The 27,640-nt window shown below is 33.2% G+C and overlaps 3 protein-coding genes across 4 annotated transcripts; 1 reads left to right on the top strand and 2 right to left on the bottom strand.

The window, feature by feature from the left end:
• Positions 1 to 10,661: 10,661 nt before the first annotated feature.
• LOC108485303 (bidirectional sugar transporter SWEET10-like) lies at positions 10,662 to 13,004 on the top strand. The gene is made up of 6 exons (XM_017789127.2): positions 10,662 to 10,864; positions 10,943 to 10,979; positions 11,071 to 11,281; positions 11,881 to 12,042; positions 12,136 to 12,255; positions 12,437 to 13,004. The coding sequence occupies exons 1-6, from the start codon at positions 10,822 to 10,824 to the stop codon at positions 12,695 to 12,697; spliced, it is 834 nt and encodes a 277-aa protein (XP_017644616.1). The 5' UTR covers positions 10,662 to 10,821; the 3' UTR covers positions 12,698 to 13,004.
• A 2,243-nt stretch (positions 13,005 to 15,247) lies between these two features.
• Positions 15,248 to 18,105, bottom strand: LOC108456175 (glutamate-1-semialdehyde 2,1-aminomutase 2, chloroplastic). The gene is made up of 3 exons (XM_017754777.2): positions 17,759 to 18,105; positions 16,782 to 16,955; positions 15,248 to 16,515 (listed from the first exon to the last, which is right to left on the bottom strand). Exons 1-3 carry the CDS (start codon positions 17,936 to 17,938, stop codon positions 15,448 to 15,450), a joined length of 1,422 nt encoding a protein of 473 aa, XP_017610266.1. The 5' UTR covers positions 17,939 to 18,105; the 3' UTR covers positions 15,248 to 15,447.
• A 695-nt stretch (positions 18,106 to 18,800) lies between these two features.
• On the bottom strand, positions 18,801 to 27,276 carry LOC108469691 (protein MICRORCHIDIA 7-like). 2 transcript variants are annotated; one of them, XM_017770696.2, is made up of 22 exons: positions 27,058 to 27,276; positions 26,451 to 26,926; positions 26,173 to 26,247; positions 26,005 to 26,039; positions 25,845 to 25,923; positions 25,504 to 25,596; positions 25,322 to 25,406; positions 24,571 to 24,646; positions 23,898 to 24,026; positions 23,570 to 23,668; positions 23,360 to 23,461; positions 22,795 to 22,956; positions 22,612 to 22,707; positions 22,288 to 22,339; positions 22,108 to 22,219; positions 21,950 to 22,023; positions 21,538 to 21,878; positions 21,338 to 21,432; positions 21,155 to 21,242; positions 20,403 to 20,525; positions 19,876 to 19,973; positions 18,801 to 19,199 (listed from the first exon to the last, which is right to left on the bottom strand). In XM_017770696.2, exons 2-21 carry the CDS (start codon positions 26,899 to 26,901, stop codon positions 19,896 to 19,898), a joined length of 2,445 nt encoding a protein of 814 aa, XP_017626185.1. In that variant the 5' UTR covers positions 26,902 to 26,926; positions 27,058 to 27,276; the 3' UTR covers positions 18,801 to 19,199; positions 19,876 to 19,895. The 2 variants fall into 2 exon arrangements, with proteins under 2 accessions (XP_017626185.1, XP_052886488.1); XM_053030528.1 differs by having other exon boundaries at positions 18,801 to 19,973.
• Positions 27,277 to 27,640: the final 364 nt, after the last annotated feature.

Here is a 27,640-nt window from a genome sequence, read left to right as displayed (position 1 = left end):
AAATTTTCAGGTGATGATGATGTGGTATAATGCTAGACCAACATTAACTAATTAATTAATTATTCATAAAAATTTAAAAATTATTAAATCGGTTCAACATGTTCAACTACTAATTTTTGTCCCACTTTTCGGTTCTATCAATTCAACCATTTTATTTAGACCAATATATCTATTGGTCGAATCAGTGAATCTAGTCATGTTTCCAAAAATACTTCACATTATTAACTTTTAATAAAATTCAAGTTCAAAGATTAAAACAAATATGATTGCAAAAGTAAAATATATATATATATATATAGATACTCGGATAAAAAATTATATTATCTCTAAATTTAAAGATGTATGATATTGGTGTTTATATTTTTAATATTTAATAAGTTTGTTCCAACAAAATATCTATAGGTTGTGTTGCATGAAAGTGGTGGCTGCAGTGTGCACGTCATGCATTTCTTTTATGATTTTATATTCCATTTTTTCGTGAAATCTGAGGGATCAAATCGTAGTGAAGCAAGTAGCTAGTAAAAGAATTGTAATAATTGAGATGACGTCAAAAAAAAATGGTAGGCAGGCAAAAGCAATGCAACATATCTGCTTCTTTATTTCTTTTTGGTTGAAGATCAGATATACATGCCATGGGGCACTCACTACTATCTTAATTAACCCTCATTTTAATCCCAACAATTTCCCCATGCATCTTTTTTTTTTTAGATTTAAATTATATTATATATATCATATATCATTAGTGTGATAAAAATAAATGGCATAAATTCATTGAATCAACAACAAATTATTTATTTAGTTTAATATATATTAATCAAAAATATTTCGATCCCATTAATGTCTATTAGTTAAGTGTTCACTTTTTAAAAATAGACTGAGTTTGAATTATTATTTTTTAAAAAAATTAATACAGATCGATTCTAACTGATTGAATCAGTAATTAAAAGGTTCATATCTACAATCCGATTTTTAAAACATGGGTAACAAGTTAATATTGTTAATGGTAATGTTGAACTGATAATAGAAAGCATAATCGATTTAATATTTTATTATATTTTTTATACAATGCCTATTTTTACCTATAAGCATTTCCTAACCTTTCAATTAGAAAAACGATTTAAATACGCTTGAATCAATGTCCTCTTAATTATTGCAATATCAACAATATCAACAGAACTAAAATTCAATTTGTAATAGATATCATTATTCATTCATATCCATTGAATAACAAACCGAAACATCATGTAATCTTCATCGTTCCGTGCCTGAATTTACGAAAAGTTAGAAGAAGATTTCAGACAAGCAAGCGAAAAATACGTCATGGCAAAAAAAAAAAAAAGGCTGTCTTTTTCTTTAGCAAATCTTTATATTATTTTTTTTCCTTTGCAAAGTTGAGATGATAAGATCACTCGGAAACATAAGCAAAAACTGCAAAAAAGGTTGTCTTTTTAATTTAATTTAATTTAATTTTTTTTCTGACCTTAAAGTGAAGCTTTCTTTCATCGGCCAGTTGCAGTGCATTTGTAAGCCAAGTCCATTTCTTTGTTTCAATTAAGTGGTAATGCATTTGCATCATCTTTTGTCCATTTCACCCTGAAATAATGCACTCAAAGTTATTTTCTTTATATCTCATTCATGGCTGTCAACATTATTTTGGGGATGACATCAGGCAAAGCTAATGATTTTTTTCTTTTGTCTTTTTATTAATTCAATAATCAAAAAGTGCATATAATTTAAAACCATATGTTCAACCAAAAACTTTGTCCGGTTCAAGCTGCTTTCTTTTTCTTTTTTTTTTTTGCAATATCAATTTCTCACATGGTAGACTTGATCGGTTGGTCGATCTTCAATTCGAATAGAATTAAAAATATAAGTGACATGAAACTCCATATTGACTAATCAAGGGAAATCTTAAAAGAATTACTTTTCGGGTGAAGTTAAATAGGTTCATATAATTTGATATCAAAGTTTATCTAGCACTGATTAATGGGTCATAATCCCTCTTTTTTGGTTTCTTCTATAGTGGAGTCGAAAAACAATGTGAGTCCCATATTGCTTTGGAAGGGTAAAGAGGTCTTAGAATTGAATGTTCTATATACAATGGAGTCGGAAAACTATGAGTTCCATGTTTATTAGGAAGGGCAAAGAGGTATAGTCAATATGTCCTTTAGTACGGTGGAGTTGAAAAGCGATGTGAATCAAGCCCTTAAAATGAGAAATCCTATTTTTAGCCCTTTAAATTTTATCAAAATTTAAGCTAGTTTAAGTTAAAATTACACTTTGACCCCTCAAAAATAATAAAATTTTGATTTAATCTTGTAAAAAATTAAAAAGATATAAACTATTAAAATGGTAATTTGAATTTTAGCTCTCGTAAAATATACAAATTTAATTCTGCCTCACTCTTCCCTCCTTGATAATTTTTCTAATTTTGCCCTTGATGTGAATCATATATTGGTTAGGAAGGGCAAAGAGGTCTTGGTTAATATGTTAGCCTTGTATTGGTTAGGTAGGGAGATCTTAAATGAGTTTCCTTTCGAATAGAGCTAAATAGGTTCATATCATTTGGTATCAAAGTCTATATTGCACTAACCAATGGTCCCTCTTCTTTGGTTTCTTGTATAGTGGAGTCGAAAAATAATGCGAGTCCTATATTGGTTAGGAAGGGTAAAGAGGTATTGGAATTTATATCTTCCACGTACAAGGGAGTCGGAAAAAAATTGTGAGTTTCATATTGATTAAGGAGGGCAAAGAGGTATTGGAATTTATATCTTCCACGTACAAGGGAGTCGGAAAACGATTGTGAGTTTCATATTGATTAAGGAGGGCAAAGAGGTCTTGGTCAATTCATTCTTTAATATAGTACAATTGGAAAATGATTGTGAGTTCCATATTGATTAGGGATGGCAAAGTGGTCTTGGTCAATACGTTCTTTAATATAGTAGAGTTGGAAAACGATGTGAGTCCCATATTGGTTAGGAAGGGAAAAAAGGTATTGCAATTGATATGTTTGAGTCGAAAAATGGAGTGAGTTCCATATCCATTAGGAAGGGAAAAAAGGTCTTGGTTGATATATTCTTTAATAAAATAGAGTTGGAAAATTGATGCGAGTCCCATATTAGTTAGGAAGAGTGAAGAGGTTGTATCACCTTAATACCTAACCCGATCTCGGGGTTCGAGCAACGGAATGTCACATTTGTTGTCGGGACAACTTTCGACATGAAATTTCATAATTAAATCAAACACACCATTATATAACATGCATACAATTAAATTAATCTAAACCGAGATTACAAGGGCCCAATTTTAATGTCTGAGCATGAAATAGGACAAAATTGCAAGATTTTAAATTTCATGGCAGGTATCAATGCCCTTAGGTAGGTAACGATACTGTTTTTAGCTTATATATTTTAAAAATACTTCATTTAAGTTACAAGTATTGATACCTGTCATCTGGTATCGATACCTATTTGATAAGTATTGATACCCATTTAAGTATCAATACCATTTTGGCATTCTATTTATTTGATAAATCGATTCAAATGGTCGAGTATCAATACCTATGCAAGGGTATTGATACTTTCTTGCCAAAATGGTCAAAAAACTTCCTTTTACATGCTCAATTCATGCCCAAACCGTATTAGTTCAAATAGTACCTCATAAACCTGTAAAAGAAACTAGCCAAATACATCAACAAATCATCCATTCATCCTATACCAAAACCATTTCATTTACTATGCCTTATTTAGTACCAAATAACTTCATTCAAATCTATCAAAACAAGCAATTCTACCTAGCATTTCAAGCTTTTCAATCAACAATACCTCTTTCAACATTACATATTAATTCCGACCCAAAAATGACCATTTCATATTTGTCAAGCTTAAACACATTCATAACAATGCAAGCATACCAATCATTCTGTTAGAGTTGTGTGACTCGAATCCTGTTTGATCCGTCTTGAAAAGTTTGAGGTGCAACTCACTTGTTAAAGAAATAAAATAGAATGGCAAAATTGATGATCTATAGGGGCGAAAGACCATGCTGCACAAGTTGAATCCATGTAGGACTATACTTTTTCTATTAGACATTGATTATAATAGGGTTGTTTAACCCTTAAAACGTGTGTAATCGAAAACCTCTTGTATTGTAGTTTTTCTACATTAGTGAATTTCTCCTCTTTTGCTAATAGTTTTTCTCGATAAGGGGTTTTCACGTAAAATTTGTGTGTTCTTATTTTTCTTTCTTATTGATTTGCTATCATTCCTACTGTCATTATCGACATATAGTATAACACATTCCAACCTATCTATTCATAGTATAACATTTAGTATTCATTCAAGTTATTGAGTGTATTTACCTAATTCACACATCATAAACATAATAATATATACACATGATTCAAACCATTACCAAAATCATGCCAACATATATACAAAGTACATCAAAATGCCAATTCATCATTCAAAATTAGCATCATATAAACATAAGACTCCCTTAGGTGTATGCCCTTAACTGGCAAAAGGAAATTCACCGAGATTGTTGAGTTTGAGATTTTTTATGGATGCTAAAAATCGATGCTCGATAGTCCAAATAACACCTAACCTGCACACGAAAAATAAAATCGTACACTGAGTATAAACTCAATAATATTTTGATAACTAATATTATAACATAACATAAATTATGCAAAGAAATAAATCAAAGATTGAATGTTCATATGCAAATTAATATGTCAAATTATACCATTTCTTCATATGCATTAACTTAGTCATATTGAAATTGCTATCATAAGAACATAAATCATTTCATATCGCATTTGAAGTTATACCGAATGGTTGTCACATTTTCATTTCAAATTCCTGACCTTACAAGTTCGATAAGCATGGTCAATCATCATTTCAATTCAATGCTACCATTTCATCAATCAATAATCAATTCATAAATGTAAAGCAAGATTCATCTCAATACAACTTCAATTTCACATTTATAACAATACACAGTTTTTCTAAATCTATTCAATTTAATCTTTATTGTGAACAACCAATCGAATTGAATCAATTTCACTCAATTTATCATTTCTAACTCACCTTATGATCTTACCATACAAAATAGTTCATAATGCAGCAATTGAAGTGATTCGGGTTATAAAAATACAAACCGTAAATTCCAAGTTACTCGTCGATGACTTTATCTTTTCCCTTCTTTTTCAAAGAATTCGGGTCGATATTAGCTATTAAAGCTTCAAAAATCAAAACCCCATAGCTGAAACTTCCTTCTCCCTCACTTCTTTGTCTTTTTCATTTCAATAGTTTAATTTATTATTTCTTTCTTTTATTATTTTTTATCAAAATTTTAATGAGATAAGCGAACTTACCGCCCACTATACATATTAAATGGTATAATTGCCATTTAATCCTTAATCCATGTTTCTAATTTAAAAATCTATAGTAAATGAACTTTACCACTTTTATAATTTAATCTAGGTACCTTAATTAATCACTAATTCAGAAAAATTTACATATCCAAAATTTAATTCACCTATAATACAACTTTGTAAATATTTAATAAAAATAATGATGATCTCGGTTTATGGAAACGGGGTACCGAAATTGTATTTTCTGACACCACTGACTTTCGAGTCGTTACAAAGATACTGAATTTAATATGTTCTATGTACAATGGAGTCAGAAAACAATGTGAGTTCCATATTGATTAGGATGGGAAAAGAGGTCTTGGTTGAAATGTTCTTTAATACAATGGACTCGAAAAATGATGCGAGTCTCATATTGGTTAGGAAAGGCAAAGATGTATTGGAATTTATATGCTCTACATAGAATGGAATCGAAAAACGATTTGAGTTCCATATTGATTAGGAAGGCATAGAGGCCTAGTTGATATGTTCATTGGAGTCAGAAAGTGATGTAAGGTCTATATTAGTTAGGAAGTGCAAAGAGGTATTGAACATGATATGTTCTATGTACAGTGGAGTCAAAAAATGATGTGACAAGTTCCATATTGGTTTGGAAGGCAAAGCAGTCTTAGTTGATTTGTTTAATGGAGTCGGAAAGCAATGTTGGTCCTATATTGGTTAGGAAGGACAAAGAGGTCTTGGAATATATATGTTCTATGTATAATGGAGTCAGAAAATTATGTGAATTCCATATTGATTAGGAAGGGCAAAGAGATTTTGGAATTGATATGTTCTATATACAATTAGACCTGTTCATGAGTTTGGCCATCTAGCCCCGCTCGGCCCGAAGGCTTGCCCGAAATATAGGAAGGTTTGGCCAAAAATATAAGCCTAAAAAATGGGCTTGGACAAAAAGATAAGGCCCGTTTAAAAAACGGGTCGGCCTTGGGCAAGGCATTTTTGGCCCAGGCCCGACTCAAATTCACTAAAGGACAAAAAAATCTATTTTTTAAAATATTATTTTCTTATTGTTTTCTCCTATTTTGCTACAATTTTACTATTATGTTGCTACTATTTTATTGTTATTGTTTAGAGATTGTATAAAACTTATTTTATTGTTAATTTTGTTATTATTTTAAAGACATTGGTTAATTTTGTTATTATTTTAGAGGCATTTGCTTGTTAAGTTGCATATCTATCTTAGTGTTATTTAAGTATACATATTTTTTAAAAGTTATTTTCAATTTGTTGAAAAATATTTATTTTGATGTTTTTAGTATTTTTTATGTATTATATGTATTTTAAAATTATATAAAAATAATATGGGCGGGTCGGGTCGAGCTCAGATTTTAACATGTTTATCCGGGTCAGGCTTAGGCAAACTTTTAGGCTCATTTTTCGGGTCGGGCCAGGCCCGGGCATAACAAATGGGCTTAAATTTTTAGTTGAGCTCGGCCCGGCCCAGCCCATGCACACCTCTACGTACAATAGAATCGAAAAATAATGTGAGTTTCATATTGAGTAGGAAGGACAAGAGGTCGATATGTTCTTTAATATAGTGGAATCGGAAAATGATGTGAGTCCTATATTGATTAAGAAGCGCAATGAAGTCTTGGTCGATAATATGTTTTTATAGATCTCTCTTGAGCTAGCTTTTGAGATGAAAGTTAAACTGGTCCTTGGACCATACATACCAACTAGCTTAACAATGGAAATCAAACTTTTACGTGTTTAACATGATTACTATGCAAAATCATATGATAAAAAGGTATTAAAGTGAATGAATCTTGAATGAATGCTTTATAAAAATGTATGGAGAGAAAATAATACTGTAAAGGAGGCTTCAGCGCAGCCTATACTTTGATCAACCAAACCTTTTTATGTTAATTGCACTACCAATTTCTCACATGCTCATTTCGATCAGTCCCCATACGATGATAATGCCACATTGATGCTAGTTGTTAGCCCACCTATATAAATCAAACTTAGCTTGATGGATTATTTTCACTGAGCATCCCCAAACTATCATCTGAATTTTAAATTGGTATTCACATTTTAAAACTTTATGATTGAATCTTTAAAGCATTAGTATTCTACCAATGAAGTCCTTTCATCAGCCTAATCATTAGTGACATTGTCTTCAGGAGACGAGTCCAATTTTTTTTGGGGGAGGTAGAATTGAATAATAAAATTTATAATATATTAGTTTATGATTTCATCATTTTGGAAATGATTAAACATAATTTTCTTCATATTTTTTTGGAGAGGGGGGCAAAGTCCATTTTTACCATAAGTTAATTTTTAATTTAATCATCTTATAGGGACTTATATTAATTTTTAATTTAATCATCTTATAGGGACTTAAACAGTCTATCCCCTCAGATTCATCCCCGATTATCTTTCTTTTTAACAAATTGAATGTAAGTTGCCGATGCAGTGGATACACACATGTTTTAAATATGCTTCACATAGTATTTTAACTGTCATTTAATGACCAAGCTTATGGAAAAACTTAAATGATACAATACTAATACTCTTAGAACTTCATTTAAATTTTTTAAAGTTCAAAAACGAATTCAAAATCTAAATCACAGTCCCTAACATATAATTGACCAAAATTGTATGAAAAAGATGTACTAAAATGAATGGCATAAAATGAAGGAATTATGTGAATGAAGCTTTACATGAACGTATGGAGAGGAAACAATACTGAAAAGCAAACTTACAACTCAGCCTATACTTTGTTGATGATAACGTTAAGATTTCACCTAACTACTGGAAATAATGATTAGAAAGTACTGCATTAATTAAACTTTGTTAATGTATTGTACATGTTCAATTACTTGAACTTGTTTTCCTCAAAGGACAATGTTTCCTTGGCTGAAACACCAATGGACAATGGCCATTAGTTTTTTTTTTTGAGCTTGACAATGGCCATTAGTTACTTGCCAGTCAAAGGGGATGAATTCTACAATTTCCAGCAAATTATAAGAATGAGAGCACTACATTTTCTTAGATAAAAAAAAGTGTAAATTAAACTAACATATTTTATTTAAATTCTAATCCGAGGGCGGGATCAGGGCGAATCTAGAGGCGGATAGAGGCTCAGGCCCTTAAAATGGAAAAAAATTTATTTTGATTTTTTAAAATTTTAAATTAATAAAGGTAAAATTGTACTTTATTCCCCTTAAAAATGATAAAATTTTTATTTAACCCTTTAAAAATTACATTTTTACTATCGTAAAAATTACAATTTAATTTTGGCCCGTAAAAAATTTTTCTAACTTTGACCCTATGTGGGATATTGTTAATTTTAATTTTTTAATTTTTCCCATAAATTTTGAAGGGTTTTAAAGGACCATATTTCTTTATCCATACATGAAAATGTGACCAATATGAATATGGTGCGTAAACACTCGAAGAAAAAAGAGCCAAAGATGGTTGTAGATTACAATTAACAGCAAGTAATATATGAAAGTTCAATAGCAGTGCCACAAACATGTTTTAACTGCTTTGATTGCTAGCAGATTTTATTTTATCGTCGTAGTTAGTGCAATAATTTTCGCATTCATTATTATATTTATCTAAACTGATTAGTTTATAAAATTACCACATTATTCATTTTCTATAAGCATTTTAGGGAGAGCTATGGAAAACATGGCCAATCAATTTCGACAACGAAAACTTCGATACTATGTTAATCATGTTTAAATTTATTGTGTAATACATATTAAAACTTATATTTTATGTTATATGTTCACAAGTATGAAATGGATAGAAAAGTGTGACAAGTAAAGGTGGTGAATGAATGAGTAAGAGAATGTATTTTAGGATTTGTTGAAAATTGGCCAAATCATGCTGCTGTTATGTTTTATGTTTTTGTTGAAGTGCATGCAGTCTATTTACATATTGCAGTAGTTTATAATTTAGTTGCAATGTAATTTAGTTTAGTGGAAAATAAACAAATTTAATGACAATTTGATGTATTTAGATAGTGAATAATGTGTTTAGTAAATTTGTTTTAGTGTACAAATAAGGTTTCACAACTTGTAGATTAATTAATGGTGTTAATTATGTTTGGTAAGATAATTATCTATAAAAATCATATATTGCTATAATAATGGTAATGAAAATTTGTATTTTCATTCCTTGCTGCACGTTTGTAAGCAAGTAAATTGTTTCATACTGGTTGCTGCTTTGTTCTGTGCGCCAACAGGATTTCCCAACCAAAATGTAAGCATGAGTTGTAAACCTTAAACCAGTTGGTGGGCGACACATCATAAAGAGGGACCAATCCATTGGTAATTTCTTTAGTTACTAGGAAAGTCTATTTATCATAAAAAACAAAAGCAATTAGCATATCTCTAAATGTAAAAGATCTCTCTAAAAGCCTTAAAAAAATAACAAAACCCAATTATATTTAGTGAATTTAATTATTACATTTTATAAAGAGCTTTTTAAAAACATGTTATCATCACAACTTATACGATTAGTCATGGTTAGATTAGTATAATGTCATTTTTGGCCTTTCTTAAAATTAACAATTCAATTTAATCCCTTTAACTAAATATAAATATTATATATTTGGTCCGTCCTAGAAACTAATAATTCAATTTAAGTCATTTATCTTTCCATTTCTTTTCTTTTGCCCAAATTTTTTTCAATTTCATCTTTACCCTCAAAACTTTTTTTTTTTAATTCTTATCTTTTTTCGGTAAAAGTATCATGAAACTTTGTACTAGAAGTTAGATTGCATTTTGGCTTTTATACTAAAAAATGGACAAATTTCCTTGTACATTACATTAAAAAGCAAACTGGTCCTTCATTCATTTTTATTGTTAAAAACTAGTCCATATACGTTAACAAGATGTACGCGTGGCATGCCACGTGTCACTGTCTGGTTATTCTATCAGCGACGTCAGTTTTTAACCGTATAAATGGATGAATTTTTTAAAAGAAATGATTTGTTTGCTTTTTAATATAATGTACAGGAACTAATTTGTCCATTTTTTGAGTAAATGGGACAAAAAATGAAATGATTAATTTGCTCTTTAATCTAACGTATAAGAATTAATTTATCCATTTTTTGAGTAGATGAAATAAAATATAATGTAACTCCTAGCAGGGAGACTTCGATAATATTTTTACCCACTTTGTTCATATTATTCTTATTGCAAACTTGACATCTCCTCCTTGTGTTTCAGAATAATTAACCCCACACCTCGGCACCTTCGTTTCCATCACTATAAATATTGACATCCTAGAGATAGCTTCGCAGCTCATTCCAACTGAGATAGATCATTGGAGCCTCACTTCACAATATATTTTACACTTTCTCTTTCAGAAAGAGAGAGGCAAAGAGAAAAAAGAGAGAGGGTATTACATATATTCATCTAATACAAATAAAGATGGCTCTTCACCTTTCTTGGGTTTCCGTTTTTGGCGATCTCGGTACTGAAATATATATTCATATGCCCTTCTTGTTTGCATATTATAATATTCACTAACATTACGTTATATTGTTTTTAGGCGTCATTATTTCATTTATGGTCGCCTTTTCTCCCTTGTAAGTCCCTATATTTTTTGGTATAATTTCATGAACTTTCTCTATATAAAGTTTGCCTTGTCAGTGGAGAAGGTGATGTAATTTTTTGCAGGCCAGCATTTTATCAAATCTATAAGAAGAAAACATCAGAAGGATTCCAATCATTACCCTATGTGACATCGCTGTTCAGTGCCATGCTTTGGATTTACTATGCACTTCTTAAGAAGAATGAAATGCATCTAATTATCATCAACATTTTCTGCTGTTTCATTCAAAGCTTTTACATTGTCACTTACTTTTACTACGGTCGAAAGAAGGAAAAGGTAATTTCTAGGTAAAAGTATTGTGGAGCATTATATTAGGAGTAGGATGGCATTTTGTCCCCTTTACTCAAAAGATGGGCAAATTAGTTTTTGTAAGTTTGATTAAAGAGTAAACTAGTCTTTTTGTTACAAATTTCATCCATTTCTACTATTAAAAATAGATATCTACGGATATCCAATTCGAAATTTGCGGATTCGGATATTAAAATTACTATCCGCTGTGGATTTGAAGTGGATGCAGATATTTGCGGGTATCCAACTCCGCTTAGCTGGTTACGAAATATTTAATATTTTTTATATTTTGTAACCAATGCGGATTCGGATAGTTCAACATTTGCAGATATCCGACCTGTTGTCATCTCTTAACATGAGGTACTACATGTATCATGCCATGTGACACTATCTGGTTATTTCGTTAGCTATGTCAATTTTTATCCGAACAAATAAACAAAATACAATTTAACTTCTAGTAAAGAGCTTCCTTAATACTTTGACCTAATTTCTAAAAAACAAAACCCTATTTATACATCTTACATGAAGTTCATCATCAATATTATTTTGTGAATCTAATTCGCTTCCAAATGGTGGAAAATTTTCAGCTCGAGGCTGTGAAGCTTATGCTCCTAATCAATGTTTTCGGGTCCGGACTTATCTTTTTCTCCACTTACTTCCTTCATAACCCAAAGACCCGTCTCTGTATTCTCGGATACATTTGCCTGGGGTTCTCTGCGAGTACGTACGCGGCACCACTTGCTATCGTGGTGAGTATCGTTGTCTCAACTTTGAAATTGAATATCACTTTCGATCCCAATAGGATTATATTTAAACAGTAAATTCTTTGTTTTTTCTTGCAGAGAAAGGTCATAAAAACAAAGAGTGTTGAGTTCATGCCGTTTACTTTATCAGTGTTCCTTACCATACAAGCAGTGATGTGGTTCTTCTATGGCCTTTTGAAGAAGGATATCAACATTGCGGTAAATTACTTCATTCATGCAATAACCTTTTTGAATTGGTTAAATTGCTTGGAACTCCTTGTACTATAACATTTTGAGCAAATTGGTCCCTCTACTATAAAACTCAATAGTTTAGTCTTTACCTTTTTTAATTACCATATCAATAATAATTAAACTTCATTATTTCTTCTTGAAAAATCAGGGACCAAACATACTAGGGTTTATCTTTGGGATCCTTCAAATGATACTTTATGCAATCTACAAGAACCACCCAAAGAAAATGGTGGTGGAAGATCCAAAGCTTCAATTATCAGACCAGCTCGAGTCGGTCGTGTCTTCGGACGTAAACACAACGGCTCCTCAACCGAAAGACAAAGGCTACAATAATGGAGGGGGAGGAGGAGGAGATGTTGAAGCTCAAAATATAAAGAAAAACACTTTAGATGCTTCACAGAAAGTTTAATAATTGGATGAAAGGGAAAAAAGAGTTATACAAATGGACAATTGACAAGAGATGCCATAAAGGACGGTCAATGTATGATTAAATTACATATAGTTTTTGTTTTTATGGAAAATGTGGTCAAAAACCATGCAAAATAATGTGTGTGGTGTAATTTCTGCCCTCTCAGTGTAATCTTTTTCTCTCCATTTCTCTCTTGACTATATCAATCAATAATGAGTGTATAATGTTTTTCTTTTTCTTTTTTTACTTTTATTACTGTAACGTTTAATATATGTTTTTATAATTACCATTGTTGATGTCGTTTTAATGAGCTGAGTATGGGTTGCTATGTGCAGAAGGAATCTGAAAAACAAAAAAAAAAAAAAAAAAAAAACAACGAAGGAAAAGAGGTTTGCATGCATGGTTTTGCGAATCTCATGGTTATCCCATTTTATTCCTTTTCTTGATTGGATATCAACAATAGTTCCCAACCAAGTAGATTTGTAATATGACCTCTGAAAGGCTAACAATAACTGCTGTTGTAGTGAGTAGTAGTTTTTATCAGTCAGGTCGGGTTGGATTCGTATCGGATCTAAGTATGGTATTAGTATATTTTATACTAGTTCAAATTTGGTCTGATCTGAAATATGAATCTAAAATTTTATTCAAACTCACCTATATTTACAAAAAAGTAACTCAAGCCTATTTTAAACTCAGCCATATTATTTTTTTAAATTTTTTATATTATATTATTTTTATATTTAATAATTTTATATTTTTGGTTATTGAAATTTCTTATACAGTTATCTTTACATTATTTTAATATTTACATTAGTAATATATATTTAGTATAGGCTTTTTAATGTGTTATAAATTACATAATATATAAAAATATTATAATATAAAATATTACTTAAAATTAGCCGAGCCGAGTTCAGAGCTTGAATGTTCAAGCTCAAATCTGATCCATGTTTTAAATGGGCTTATATTTTTACCCAGAACTATTTTTTTGGCTTAATATTTTTATCTAAATTCTTCCAAATTTTAAGCGAACCTTCAAGACTAGATGAATAGCCCGACTCATTAATAAGTCTAGTAATGAGATTTTTGTAAAAACTCCACCCATTTGGGGGTTATCATACCATGATTGAAGAAAGAGGTGAAAATACGAAGCTTTTAATGTTCAAAGATCAAGATAACTGGTGTTGTCACATATTTAAATGTGCGTCTTGATTTTGCAATTATATGCTCTTTCTGCAAATTTTGCTTCTCTTTTATTGTTCATTCCAATGGAGGATTTCTTTAAAGAAAGCTCCTTTAATGAGTTCTTGAAATATTTCTGAGATTATTACACAGGTTAGATTTTCTTTTCTTTGGTTGATTTGTAGCATTTTCTTCTTCTTCTTTTTTCTTTTTTGTAGTATTTTTTTGTTATAGTTCCTTTTCTGAGTTTGAAAAACAATGAGAAGCGTAACGCAAAGAGGTACTACCAGGGGTTAATCTCCAGCTGCAGCATCAGATGCTATTCCTCGCTCTGTAGACATGGAGTCCATGAGATTACTTTTAAAAGATTTAGGACTTCCTTCAAATGTTGGTGAAGAAATCTTGGTTTATGGTAGGGATTGTCAAAGAAATCCTAAGAGATTACAGTGACATGTTGAGACTACATAAGCAAAGTGTTTGAAGTAGTGTAACCTAGTCATGTAAATTTGCCATGTAAGATGTTGTAATTGTGTTTAATGTTATGTTAGCTGAAGTTGATGTATAGCATGCAAATTGGATAAAAAGCTCAACTTGTGAGTTACGCATAGGTTCGAGGGAATCGAGAGTGTTTTGAGAAGTTAAGCAACAGAGCTTCAGGGTTCTAACCTAATATTTTACTTTTGTTAGGACTTTTTGTTAAGTTTTGGGCATGAATGTAGGCATAAGAGGTTAATTTGCATGTCGGTTTCTTATCTTACGTTGTAGCCAAGGAAGCAATTATGGAAGCATTCAAGAACAACAAAGAATGTAGGCATAAGAGGTTAATTTGCATGTCGGTTTCTTATCTTACGTTGTAGCCAAGGAAGCAATTATGGAAGCATTCAAGAACAACAAAGAGAAATACAAATAAGTATTCAAAATCATTTATACAAGGGTAAGCAAGGACTTTGCCCCCTAAAATTTAGAAATTGCAATTCTAACTCTCTATAAATGATCAAATTATAAATTAACATAAGGGAAAATTATGCTTTGGCGCCCAAAAAGTGAAATACATTCTATTTAGTCCCTTCAAAAATGATAAAATCATAAATTAACACATGATTAAATCTATATTTGACATCTCAAAAATTTGTAATTCAATTTTGACCCCTTAAAAAAATTTCTAGATTCACCCCTGATGCTAGTAATCAAATGCTAGCTTGAATTATACGTAAAGCTGTATAGACTCTACGTAAAGACAAAATGTACACCAATTTGTAAGGAGAAATGCTTCTGTATAAATGCAATCTATTACTAATAAAAGGCCTTTTCATGTAGGCAATGAAAGCTTTTTCAACTTTCACGCATTGCAGTTCAATAAAGCTGAGGTTGTAAACAAGCTTTAAAAGCCGATAATTATCTCATACATTAGCATCGATACAAAGTTTCATGAGAAATACAGACTCTAAAGTAAGAGGCAATGACCACAAATCTTAATCTGAAAAGCTGACAACAAAAGAACCATTGATTCCCTAGCTAAATGGCTACTCATTCAATAGGAAAGTGAGAACAGGATTGGACAAAGTACCTTAAATCTTGCTAAGAACTTTCTCAGCTGCTGCAATGGTCTTTTGGATGTCTTCCTGAGTATGTGCCAAGCTTGTAAATCCAGCTTCGAACTGTGAAGGTGCCAAGTATACACCTTCCTCCAGCATTCCCCTATAAAACCTGGCAAATTTTGCCGTATCACTCTTCTTTGCATCGTCAAAGTTGTAAACAGGTCCTTCTGTGAAGAAAAATCCAAACATCCCATTGATATACCCCCCACAGATTGCGTGTCCTGTCTTTTTTCCAGCATCTAAAATGCCTTGAACAAGTTGTCCGGTGATCTTATCCAAGTATTCGTATGTTCCTGGCTCTTTCAACCGCTTAAGGGTCTGTATCCCGGCTGTCATCGCCAATGGGTTCCCACTCAAGGTCCCAGCCTGGTACATTGGCCCTGCTGGTGCCACCATCTCCATGATCTCCCTCCTTCCTCCATATGCACCAACAGGAAGACCACCACCAATTATCTTCCCTAGGGTTGTTAAATCAGGAGTAATCCCAAAATATTCCTGTGCCCCGCCATAGGACAAGCGAAATCCGGTCATCACTTCATCAAATATGAGGAGAGTGCCATTTTCCTTGGTTAAGCGTTGTAGAGCCTCAAGGAAGTCAGGTTTAGGCGGAATGAAGCCAGAGTTCCCAACAACAGGTTCAAGAATAACCGCCGCAAGTTCCCCTTTGTTACTGTTAAATAGATTCTCAACAGCCGATATATCATTGTAAGGGGCAGTTAGAGTTTCGAATGTAGCTGCTTTGGGAACACCAGGAGAGTCAGGAAGCCCTAAAGTAGCGACTCCACTACCTGCCTTGACAAGAAATGGATCGGCATGGCCATGATAACAACCCTCAAATTTAATGATCTTCTCTCGGCCAGTAAAAGCACGGGCAAGACGGAGCACACCCATGCATGCTTCTGTACCAGAGTTTACAAATCGAACCATTTCAATGCTAGGAACAGCAGAGATGACCATATCTGCTAGAACATTCTCAAGAAGACAAGGAGCACCAAAGCTTGTTCCTTTCTTCATAGTTTCAGCCAAAGCAGCAAGGACCTGCAGATATAAGCAAAGCGATGGAGAATTATTAGTCATCTCCATTACACACCTAACAACTCTAGGTAGAGATAGTGCATCATTGCATCTCACATAAAAGAACATCGCCAAACCACTTTATCATGAAGAAGTGCACAAACATTGACCTTACGCCATTTGTCATTGAAAGACAAGGAACTATGTAAGATGCTCGTTGCTCGGGATGTTAAAACACTAAAATGAAAACAAGCAAGGTAGATTTAGATGAAAAGAAGAAAAAACCTAACCTCATCATCTGCATGACCAATTATAGCCGGACCCCAGGAGCCAACATAGTCGATATACTCATTACCATCTATGTCCCACATATGAGAACCTTTAACAGAATCAATCACAATCGGTTGTCCACCAACGGATTTAAAGGCACGGACAGGAGAATTTACACCTCCAGGCATCAAATTCTGCCCCCGAAAGAAAAATGCTCTTAGAGGAGTCAATGGAAAAATATACTCAAAATAAGATATAAAAGGGTAAATGAAAAGATAGTGACATAACAATAGAAACTAAAAACTGCCACTATAGCTACAAATCTATAAGGTATCCATAATTAAAACCAATGATACTTCTCAATACAATTATATAAAGTTAACATGGTAAGCTTCATCAAAGGAGTAACCATCCAATTAGATATACATTTTACATATTATTTTAGTGATAAGCAAGGAGTTTTTACAATGTCAAAAGCATAATAGTTCCTTCAAAGCCTGCTCAAAGTCTCAATATGAAGCTATATGTTTTTTTTTTTCTTTCTTTTTGAAAGTTTCACTAGTACAAAGACAATACAATGACAAACTACAATGGAGAATCCAACCAATACAATGCACAGATGAAAAAGACCGGACAAAAGCTGGATTAATCCAAGCATACACACAGAGTGGGAGAGAGACCCACAGATTGTAATTGCAGATAGTGGGACTCGAACCCGGCCCTCAAAGGTCAGGGGCCTACTGTGCCCAGGTCTAAGCTATAAGTACTAATATATGATATTAAGGCCAATTGGGTCAAATCTTTAAAAATATTTGATCAGCAATCTAACATACTAAACTTCCTATCAATTCCTTTAGCCCAAACAGAGTACAAAGAAATCAAGGTGGAATCTTTTATTCATTTTCATCCATGCCATAACAAACCCAGATCGAGAAATCAATCAAATGAGATGAATTTTTTTTAAATAGTAATAAAAGGACAGAACTGAGAGAATTACCTTGGCAGCATTGAAAGCTTCTTCAGATTTTTGAAGGGTATAATTCTTCTTTTTATCTTCAACTGAAACAGTCATCTTAACACGAAAACCAGAGGATTGTGAAGAATGAAGTGATTTAGAAAGGTTGGAAGAACAAGAAAGACCTAACCCAATTCCAATTCCACCTATTGAGGCCGCCATTTTTTCTATCTGTATTTGTTTCTCAGTGATCTTCTAGGCAAGTCTCAAGAAGAAGAAGAAGAAGATAAGAAAATGGTAAAATTGTAAGAAAGACTAGCCAATAGGCTATAGATTAGCCACCGAGCAGTCTACCCCATTGTTTTTGTCAACTTCTGGGTTTATAATATGGCTGGGTTGTGAGTGTATAGGATACAGACTAAACCGTTTTGGGTGGACCAATAATCAAATTATGTTTTAATGCATGAAAATGTCCCAGTTCTAGGTGGAAAGCCCAAAAATGGACACAGGCCCACTACAACCTATTCTAGCCTTACAATCCCACCTCTTGGTCTATCAGCATTACATATCCACCCCAAAACTCACTTCTTGAGTTCGACAGTTCTGTTGGTGGCCATTTGTTTATGTCAAGGTTGTATGAATCTACTGAAAAAGTATAAAAAGACACTTTTAGGTTAGAATTACAGGGATAATCCAGTTCGTAACGTGTAAGTTAGATGTGTAAACGTGCACGTTCATCAGTATAAATATTTTTCTGTTCTTTTTTTTTTTTTACAGTTGTTCTTGTTCTCGAAGTGTAATAATTTATGCGATGTATTTATGTTTTTGCCATTAACATGATTTTGAGGGAACCTCTCTTTGCTTTTGACACCTTCGACAGGAAGTTAGAGGGAAGAAGAATATAATAACACTGGTGAAAGTAGGTATTGATAACTTGTTGAGATACATCCTTTCTCTAATTTTTTTTACAAAAAAAAAAAAAAGGACTTGCTGTTCAACCCACTAAGCAGCACTGTTTATGGCGTATGAGTTTGTAGAGATTTAAGTCAATTGCAAATGTATTTTTTTTTTTAAATCTCATGAATTTTTTTTGAAAATGATTCGCTTTGCTTTATTATAGACATTGGAAAGGGGAAAAAACAATACAACCCAAACAAAAGAGAAGCCCCAATCGGAGCTAAAGAAAAGGAAACAGCAAAACACAACAAAGAAATCAAACCACGAAAAAATCCCAAATCAGCAACAAAAATTAACCTGAAACCCTAAAAACGAAAACAACCCCAGCCCCCGACCTTCAGCTCGGCAAAACGACCAATCCTCCCCACCAGAAAGCAACTTGAGTAGGAACGGAAACGGAGGGGACCCTAATCCCAAACATATGTAGAGTCTCGATCCCAAAATAGACCCACAATCGCCGGAAATCACGGAGGGTCCAGCCACCGTCGGTCCGCAGCAACTATTTCACAAACATCTGGAGGAGCATCTTCAACCCAGAAGCAACTCATGAATTTGAATCATAGTGGCAAAAATATATACATTGAAAAAATCTAGCTTTAAACATGATATGCATGAGACAAAGCAATTATTATAAATTCGATAATTAATAAATGTTAATAAAATAAAGTAATAGAATCATAGAGATATTATTATTTATGTGATATATTGTTAGACCACTTTTTTTTTTATTGTTATATTGATCATCTTCATCTTCAGATTATATGTGTTTTATAATAAAAGAACCATCCATTTTATTCAATTTTCGATTCTAACCATTGAATTTGAGTCCTGGATTTCGCATCACATAATCATAGAGATATAATTCATGTTTCATGATGTTATCATGTTCTACTTACACAATTAATAAGAAAAATATACAATATGCATATAATTTTTAATGATAAAATATTCGGACATAAATTTAAAATTTCAAAATATACATATATTCATTCCCAACACTCATGTCATTTAACTCGAATAACATGGCAACTACCTACCTAGATGGCAAATAAGTCACTAAGACTAACCAAAACCAAAACATGTAAAGGTGTGAATCTATTGAGCTGTCCCCTAAGCCAATGTTACAAAAATGAATTGCCATTGATCCAAACCCAAAACCAAAACGCACCAAAAAATACGGGTAAGGGGAAGTCTGTCGTTACCAGAAAATAATGTTGATCGGCTATCGAAGTACGGGAGATTTCATCTTCTCCAGCAACTTAATCTTGTCAAGCAATTCTTGTATGGTATTAGATGCTTCCTACAATGCCAACCATTATCAAACATTGATGGGTTGTTCCAAAGAGGAGAAACGAAAACGAAATCAGGTGACAGAAAATAAAGATTCGGTAAATGTAAGAAAAAGTTCGAATATGAAAGTGTTTTTAGAAAGATTGTCAATACTGACACTAGTACATATTTTTTAGATAACTTTTACTAATGGATACGGGCTGGTACATGTCAGCATCGACCCAGATCTACTGAAATTTTGATCAAAGTGAAACTTGATTTACTTTGTATTAATTTGGAACCGAGATGGTACAGGGTACCAACAACCATGGAATTTAGCTTAGAATGAAACTTTTAGCTTCTTTTTCGATTAAATTCTAAAAAGAACAATGAATGAGAGGAATGTGTGTGGAATGAATGAGAAAATGCAATAATGAAAGAGTCTGAAAAGAATTATAACCTTTAGCTTCTTTCTCAAGTTTTCTTCCTCCTTGTTTCTTCGATCCCTCTCTTCCGAGAAAATGTTAATCAGACTTTCATGTTCAATGCTCAGATTGTCGATTTTTTCCCGCGCTGCTGTCAGCTAATAAAACGATACAAAAGAAAGAAACCCGAAATAAGTGTAAATCCCAGTAAAATTAAGCCACAGAGAAATTATACAAGAAATTTATAAAATGGGTTAACAATACAAGGTGTTCCCAATTTATATGTCAAGCTGTAAACTGGTCTCAAAACTTCAAAACTTTTGAGATATCATGGTATATCACATCAATCAAGTTCTTCGTTAACTGTCAATTTAGGCATTAAATCTCAGCTCAGATCCGACAATTTAGACATATGGACCGTATTTGAAACACACCTCATGGCTAGCTTGGATCTGACATTAAAAAAAAGATGGGCCTCAAACATGGCAGACTTCAACTTCTATCTTTCATTTTAGGGAGCATGTGTGTTTAAAATGTGCTCCAATTATTTAAATTGGCCTCTACATTAGATCCAAGCAAACATTTAACACTCCAGCTTATAAGTAGACTGACAAAAGAATTTGATTGATACGTACTAATATTGTAAGGACTTAATTAGAACTTGTTCAAGCTTGTGGACTAATTAGAATCTAAACCCTTACATAACCCATCACAAAATTAATGTATTGCCATATTTATCCCTACTATTCCTTGCATTTATTTAAGCCACTCAAAGAAGGGATCATACCTCGATTTCGAGTGATTTGCATTGGTTTCTTTCCTTCTGCAAATCATTGAGCAGTTCGCTTTGATGCGCTCCCTCATATTTCTCTAATCTACAAAAAAGAATAAGATTGTTTATACAAAAGACTACAAAAGACAGGTCATAGCAGATCCGATGAAGCCTAACAAATACGGTCTCTGAAAGCACCTTTTCTTCAATTCACAATTTTCCTGCGTCAATTGCTCCAGTATATGTAAGTTGGCCTCAGAAAGCGAAGGCTCGCCATCATTCAGACCACAATCCTTCCAATTGAACAAAAATGGTTATTAAAAACACGCACACATACACAAAAAGGGCACAGAACTAACCTTTAACTTCTATACTAAAACAAACTTTTGACTGCTTACATTAGCTTGTCTCTCAGGTAAGACCTCATACACATCAATACTTGCATCTTCTGCCAGATGGAAAGATATTCTAGATGGGCTTGATCCTTTTCCAGATTTTGGCATGTCCTTTCTACCTTCATCTATCAGCAGCTTTTTATTATAATCACCCTTGTTAAACAAATGTCCATTACCATATCCACGATCCACTGTTTCACGAAATCCCAGACTTTCTTTTCCTCTTTTTTTCCAACTTGAGGGTGAATATGACTTGTCTGAGTCTGAAGAGAGTCGATTGCTGCTAGAAGTACCATTCTTATTCAATCTAGTAGATAGTTTTGGATCGCGACCAGGAGAAGTATCTAAAAGGATAAAAAAAACCGATGTCAATCAAGGAGTGGCTCACAATTCACTGATGACAAAAAACGCATACCTTTGGCTAGAGACTGGTTTATATTTTTCTTATTACGCCGTGGGGCATAGCCAATTCTATGACAATTAATGGACCTAAAATGGAGCAGTCAATAATCCAGAAGCAGCAATTGGAAGCCACATTGTTACCATTGGAATAACTAGAATAGAACAACAAACCAGTAAGTTTTTTGCATTTGTACTAGTCGTGCTTCGAGTCTGGCAAGAACTGTTGTACGCTCAAAACCCTGCTTATCATGAGCTGGCTCAACAAAATTAGCCTCCAAAACACCTAAGAATGCAGTCAATTAGAACATAACCCAGTAAAATAACTAGTAGACTCCAATGCTGAAACAATACCTATAACTCCACGACCATCACTCCCGGAAGAATTCCAAACCCTCCAAAAAGGCTGGGGAAGTGGGTTAAAGAAGGCATCAGACAGAAGAACATTGTAAAAATAACATTTATTGCAGGTAAAATTGACTAGTATGTTAGGTAAACTGCAAAAAGATGCTTAAAAATGCCAGAGAAACAAATAGCAAAAGCTCCCGAAGAACTAACATTTCATGCAGAACAAAAGTTAGGCAGCAAGTATAAACCAAACCTTGCTGTCTATAAAAAATGGCTATGTATAAGCAATCATCGTGACACACTGTATTCAAAGCAAATATAAAGCAAAACCTTGACGAGCCTGTTTTTGTGATAAACATTGAAACCCTGAACATCAATGTGATGTTTGGCATCTTTCACAAAACCAATGATCACCATAGCAGACAGCTGATGACAAAAATGCAAGAAACCAGTGTCAGACAAGCATAGTGTGGAGTAAATAGAACAGAAAAGTAATCTATTTAGGATTATTACATGCAAATCCTTAGGGGCCCCCTCAGCACTGGGATTTGGTCGATACGTAACCCTGTCAGTTAACATCATATCATTAACTATGTCGTGATGCTCAACATCTTTCCCGCGTAAAATGATTCTGAAATTAGGAGGAAGTTTCAAATAAAGTATTGACGCGTAACTCTGCAGAGTGAACAAAGAAAAATAAACTAAAAATCAAATTAAAAGAAAAAAGCTGAAGTATATGTGTTTGTACACTACTGCAGGCAATGCATCAAATCATGTACATAGCAAGTAAAGCATCCAATTTTTTAGAAATCTTCCTCCATGCTTGAACCAAGAAAGAACTTATAGTAGGCTTAATATTGGAATATCTTTTCCATAAGTGACCATGGAAGAAGGAAACAATTTTCCACAACAAAACAAGACCTAAAGTTCTGATCTTAGTCAAGTGACAATCCTTTTGGACTTTGTCACCCACTTCTGTCATTGTTCGTTTTATTTTCCTTCAGTTCTCCTTCCTTTTATTAAAGGGTAAAAATCATAATTTCTTGCATTGAAAAAGAAGTAAAATAATGATAATTACCCTCAGCGAATGTTTATATGTCAGGAAGTGCCTAGAGTTGGGAAACTGTTTTGCCATTTGTATATTTGTCTCATCACGGTTAACACCTCTGAGTTGGATATCCTGCCAACAATAAGGCACCAAAAAGTTTGAACATCACAAATACATTATATTCTATTTGACATTTTAGACTTTAAATAGTGGAAAGAATCCAGGACATTTGAGACATACATGTGGATCGCCAAGAAAATCAAGTTCCAATAGTCCTTGGTCATCCTCCCAGAGATTATATATAATAATTTGTGTACCATGGTCTTTCATCAGACTGAACTAAAAGCAGGAAAAGGAAACATTTTACTATACAATACAACTGTGCGAAGCATAATGGAGATCCCAGCTTAACAGACAAGTACAAACTGAAAATTTGCAAAAGAAATACTACTTTTCTGAACACCTATTCCACAATCATCCTTCTATTGACATCAAATTCTGCTCTTTTTTTCTTTTTCTCATTGGAGCAGATTTTTAACCAGAAAAGCAACACTAGAATAAGTGTTACCTGACGAAGGAGGTCAGCTTCACTGTAAAAGGGAGACCACTCCACTATAGTGTCCAAATTCCTATACCAGTCACCATCAGTAGATCGTATGATCTTGCTCCATTCTTCTTGTCGCCATTCATAATCCAGCTGTTCATTTCAATTCATACAATGATTAAATAGCACAACCAGAGTATAGTTTCAGCAGTAGCGTACTAACTATTTAAGTAACAAATAAATATGGCTTAGATCACAAAATGGACCTAAACTATACCCATTTTCCCAAGGTTGTACCTAAACCTTTTTTTTTTTTTTTTGTCACAAGTGGTTCTTAAACTATACTTTGTTACTCAAAGTGGTACCTAAACTATATACTTTTACCCAAGTTAGTACCTAAACGTTCTGCTGGTCACAAGAACCTAAACTATACTCTGTTACCCAAAGTGGCACCTAAACTATACTCCGTTACCTAAATTGCCCCAGCCGTTAAAAAAATCTCTTAGCCAATCATTTTGTAACACATGGCAAACTTGTTCTAAAACAAGGGAAGTCTCTAAAAGAACTTAGTAGATATATACTTGGCTATAAAATTAATAGTGATTATGCTTGTGTTTGCAGACCCCATTATGAAAGCAATGGTGGTGACTAGATCTATATTCATCAAAATACTATACTAAGTTTTAGTTGGCATTACCATGGGTACCACAATGTCTTCCTTTCCTGTGCTAGTCAAAAATGTGTAGGATAGCAGTCCAATGCTCTGTGTGGGACTAAAAACAAACCAAAGAATTTAATTACCAGTTACAGTGACAAAAACAGAAAGAAAAGGTAGATCTAGCATATCAAAAAGAAAAAGGAAAAAACAGGGTAAAGGTAGAAAATATGCATATACTGAGCAAACACAAGTAAAGATTTGAACAATTTTTCTCTAACATCAGCGTTTCTAATAGTTAGCAAATAGCAACCTACTATAAATGGACTTGTTAAACAAAGCACCAAACTTGGGAAAGTTTTACATTGCCCACAAGCTAAAGATACAACCCTAATTACTGCCACTGCTACAACAATGTGTTAGTACCAAAGGGATAGGGAGTTTTTAAAGGTGAATATTACTACCAAAACCTAGTCTGACCAAGTAAAATGTTCAAAATTTGAAGATGACACTTTGTAGATAATATTAATATCTATTCACAGTATAAAATAAATATAGAGCATATCAGTGTTAAGAAAAGAAAATCAAACCTGATCAGTCAATCGAGATGGTTCAACAGAGAATCAAAGGCATACTAGGTGCGGTATGTATAGTAGAACAGGACTTTAGTGAATCCGTAAAAACTGGGTTAAACTGGTAAACCCAGTTTTAACATTTGCAAACTAAAAAGAAACAATTGAATCTTCGCAATAATAATGATTCTTTTAGCAAGAAGAAATAAAGAAAGACTAACTGTTTTCCATCTTTTCCATGACACCGGGAAAATACAATAACATCTGCGCCAAGTCTCATGGTACTAGTCTTGAATCCATTACCATCTGTAGAAAACAAATGCAAGTGTAAAATGCCCTGCGGAAGCCAAATAGCAACTACAAAGTATCTTTTTTTCTCTAGACTGTAGAAATCACTAAATACATTGTCCAATGGCGTTTGCTAGTTTGCTTTTTGCCGAGTATCCGAGAGACATGCACTGACGCATTTTACCAGGATCCATCCCGCCACCATTATCTGCAATGACAAGAATTAATTTCTGAAATGTATCATGTTATACATCTTGATTCTTTGAAGACCATACAGAAACAAGCAAACAAAAAATGCAGGACTGTCATTACTTGCCTAGCTAGTCCTACTGTTCTTTACCCTCCACCTCATAGTTTACTCATTAAAATGCAGAAAGAATCAATAGGTCACATGAGGACTTTGAAGCCAACATAATAAGCATCAGTCAGTAAACGTGAGAAGTGAACACACAGTACCTTCAATTAGCAACATTTGATTCCCATCTTTCTTACATTTAAGCATGTCCATATTAACATATGTTGCTCCATTGCAGACCTAAAATCAGAAAATGAAGACAAAAAAAAAAAAAAAAAAGAGCAAACACTACATAATTGAAAGAGTAGAAGCATCAGGTACCTCATCCAAAGAGTTGTCAAGAAGCTCCGCAAAAGCTGCAAAAGTAAAATTAATTAACATACCCCTACCAATAAGAACACTTTAACAAAAGAAATGGCTCTTCTCATCTAACCGGAATAACTGACATACATACATACATACAGACAGACATCGGTTAGAGAACTCTACCTCCAAGAGCCCATTTATGACTCGTTGCATTTGAATGTAGAAATTTTGGATGAACCCTTACACGATCCATGCCACCTACAAGTCGAAAGAAAAACAGGGGAGAAGCATCGCAAAAAATAAATAAATAAATAAATAAATAAAGGAAAACAGAGCTCAAACAATTAATAATGCAGGCTTTGCATGATTAAGTGAAACATTGTTATCCCCTACAATCCATTAGTCGACTTCAAAATATATAAGTATATTACTACTAAGAGGATGTTATAAACTAATAATACCTGAAGGTAAATCACAAACAGTAGATGAGACTCCGTCATATTCTCCAGCCTTCCAAAACTGCTTGCAAAGCACACTCGAAATCCTACTTGCCGCCTGCTCCGGCTGTCTCAGCACCACCTGAACCTCCGCAACCGCCGTAATAGAGTCCAACTGAGCTGGAACCGGATCATCTGGCGGTAGAGTAGACAAAAACCCCACCGGAAGTTGAAAATCGACGTCATTCACCTTCCTCTTCTTCCTAATCCTGCCTTCAGGTCGGTCCACAGCTGCAATGGCGGTGTTTGCATTGATGTTCTCGTCCGGACCGTCTGAGTCATCACTCGAGTCCGAATCACTGCTACTGCTGCTGAGTTCGATGACCGATTCAAGGTGTTTACGTGCTACGTCGTTTAGCTTCCGTTTTCGTGCACTTATCGTTTCAATGATCTCTTTCTTCACGCGAGCGTCCATGGATTGGCTGGAAAATCTAAAGCAACTGCAGTTTAAAAAAAAAATTATAAAAAGAGAACAGAATAAGAAATTCAAATTTTAGAGAATTTTTATCAAGACAATTTTGCATGCATGATTTAGAAACGGGAAAAAAAAAAAACAATTGGAGAATATTACTTATTTTTTCTTCTTGTTTTAGGAAATGAATGAACTTCGATTTTTATAAAAGAATTATGAAGAGAAAACTTCGATTTAAACAGCCATTTATGTTGTTTCTTTTCCTTTCCACAAAAAATATATAAACAAAATGCTTTGATTTTCCCACTTTTTTCCCCCGAAATTCGCACCTATTACACCCATTTATTATGTATTTAATATCTAGGCTAGCCAATTATGTCCTCCTTAAATTTTAAGGAAATAGACTCTTTCTGGAGAGAGAAACGAAAAACGTGATTGGTCATGTAACGGTAAAAAAATTTAAAATAAGACGACAGTCTTTCAAATCTCAATTTTCTTAAGTTCTTGTTCTAATTTTTTTATATTCTCGCTTAAAAATATTAGTTTTTTTTTAATTATTCTATATTTTATTCGTTTGGATTAAGTTTTCACGTATGGAAACATCTCTAATTCGTTTCGACAATAATCACATTTTTACCGCTCAAGTAGTAATGATAAGACAAAAATTTAATTTTCGTTATTTTCGACTAAGTTAAATTTAAATTATTTTTTTCTTAAAATAATTTATTTTCGTTATACATAG

This window comes from Gossypium arboreum, chromosome 7 (assembly GCF_025698485.1).
Source record: "Gossypium arboreum isolate Shixiya-1 chromosome 7, ASM2569848v2, whole genome shotgun sequence".
Classification (NCBI taxonomy): domain Eukaryota; kingdom Viridiplantae; phylum Streptophyta; class Magnoliopsida; order Malvales; family Malvaceae; genus Gossypium; species Gossypium arboreum.
This window is presented reverse-complemented; position numbering and strand designations above follow the sequence as displayed.

Bases quoted from the DNA above. Each gene is read 5' to 3' on its own strand.
- LOC108456175 (XM_017754777.2), bottom strand. From the start codon at position 17,938: ATGGCGGCCTCAATAGGTGGAATTGGAATTGGGTTAGGTCTTTCTTGT. The intron at 16,956-17,758 runs GTAATTCTCTCA...TTTCGGGGGCAG, and splicing joins AAGCTTTCAATGCTGCCAAG to AATTTGATGCCTGGAGGTGT. The intron at 16,516-16,781 runs GTTAGGTTTTTT...TTATATCTGCAG, and splicing joins TTGGTCATGCAGATGATGAG to GTCCTTGCTGCTTTGGCTGA.
- LOC108485303 (XM_017789127.2), top strand. From the start codon at position 10,822: ATGGCTCTTCACCTTTCTTGGGTTTCCGTTTTTGGCGATCTCG. The intron at 11,282-11,880 runs GTAATTTCTAGG...GAAAATTTTCAG, and splicing joins ACGGTCGAAAGAAGGAAAAG to CTCGAGGCTGTGAAGCTTAT. The intron at 12,256-12,436 runs GTAAATTACTTC...TTGAAAAATCAG, and splicing joins AGAAGGATATCAACATTGCG to GGACCAAACATACTAGGGTT.
- LOC108469691 (XM_053030528.1), bottom strand. From the start codon at position 26,901: ATGGACGCTCGCGTGAAGAAAGAGATCATTGAAACGATAAGTGCACGA. The intron at 25,924-26,004 runs GTACCTGATGCT...TTCTGATTTTAG, and splicing joins TTGACAACTCTTTGGATGAG to GTCTGCAATGGAGCAACATA. The intron at 23,669-23,897 runs GTAACACTTATT...TCCTGCTTTTAG, and splicing joins AAGCTGACCTCCTTCGTCAG to TTCAGTCTGATGAAAGACCA.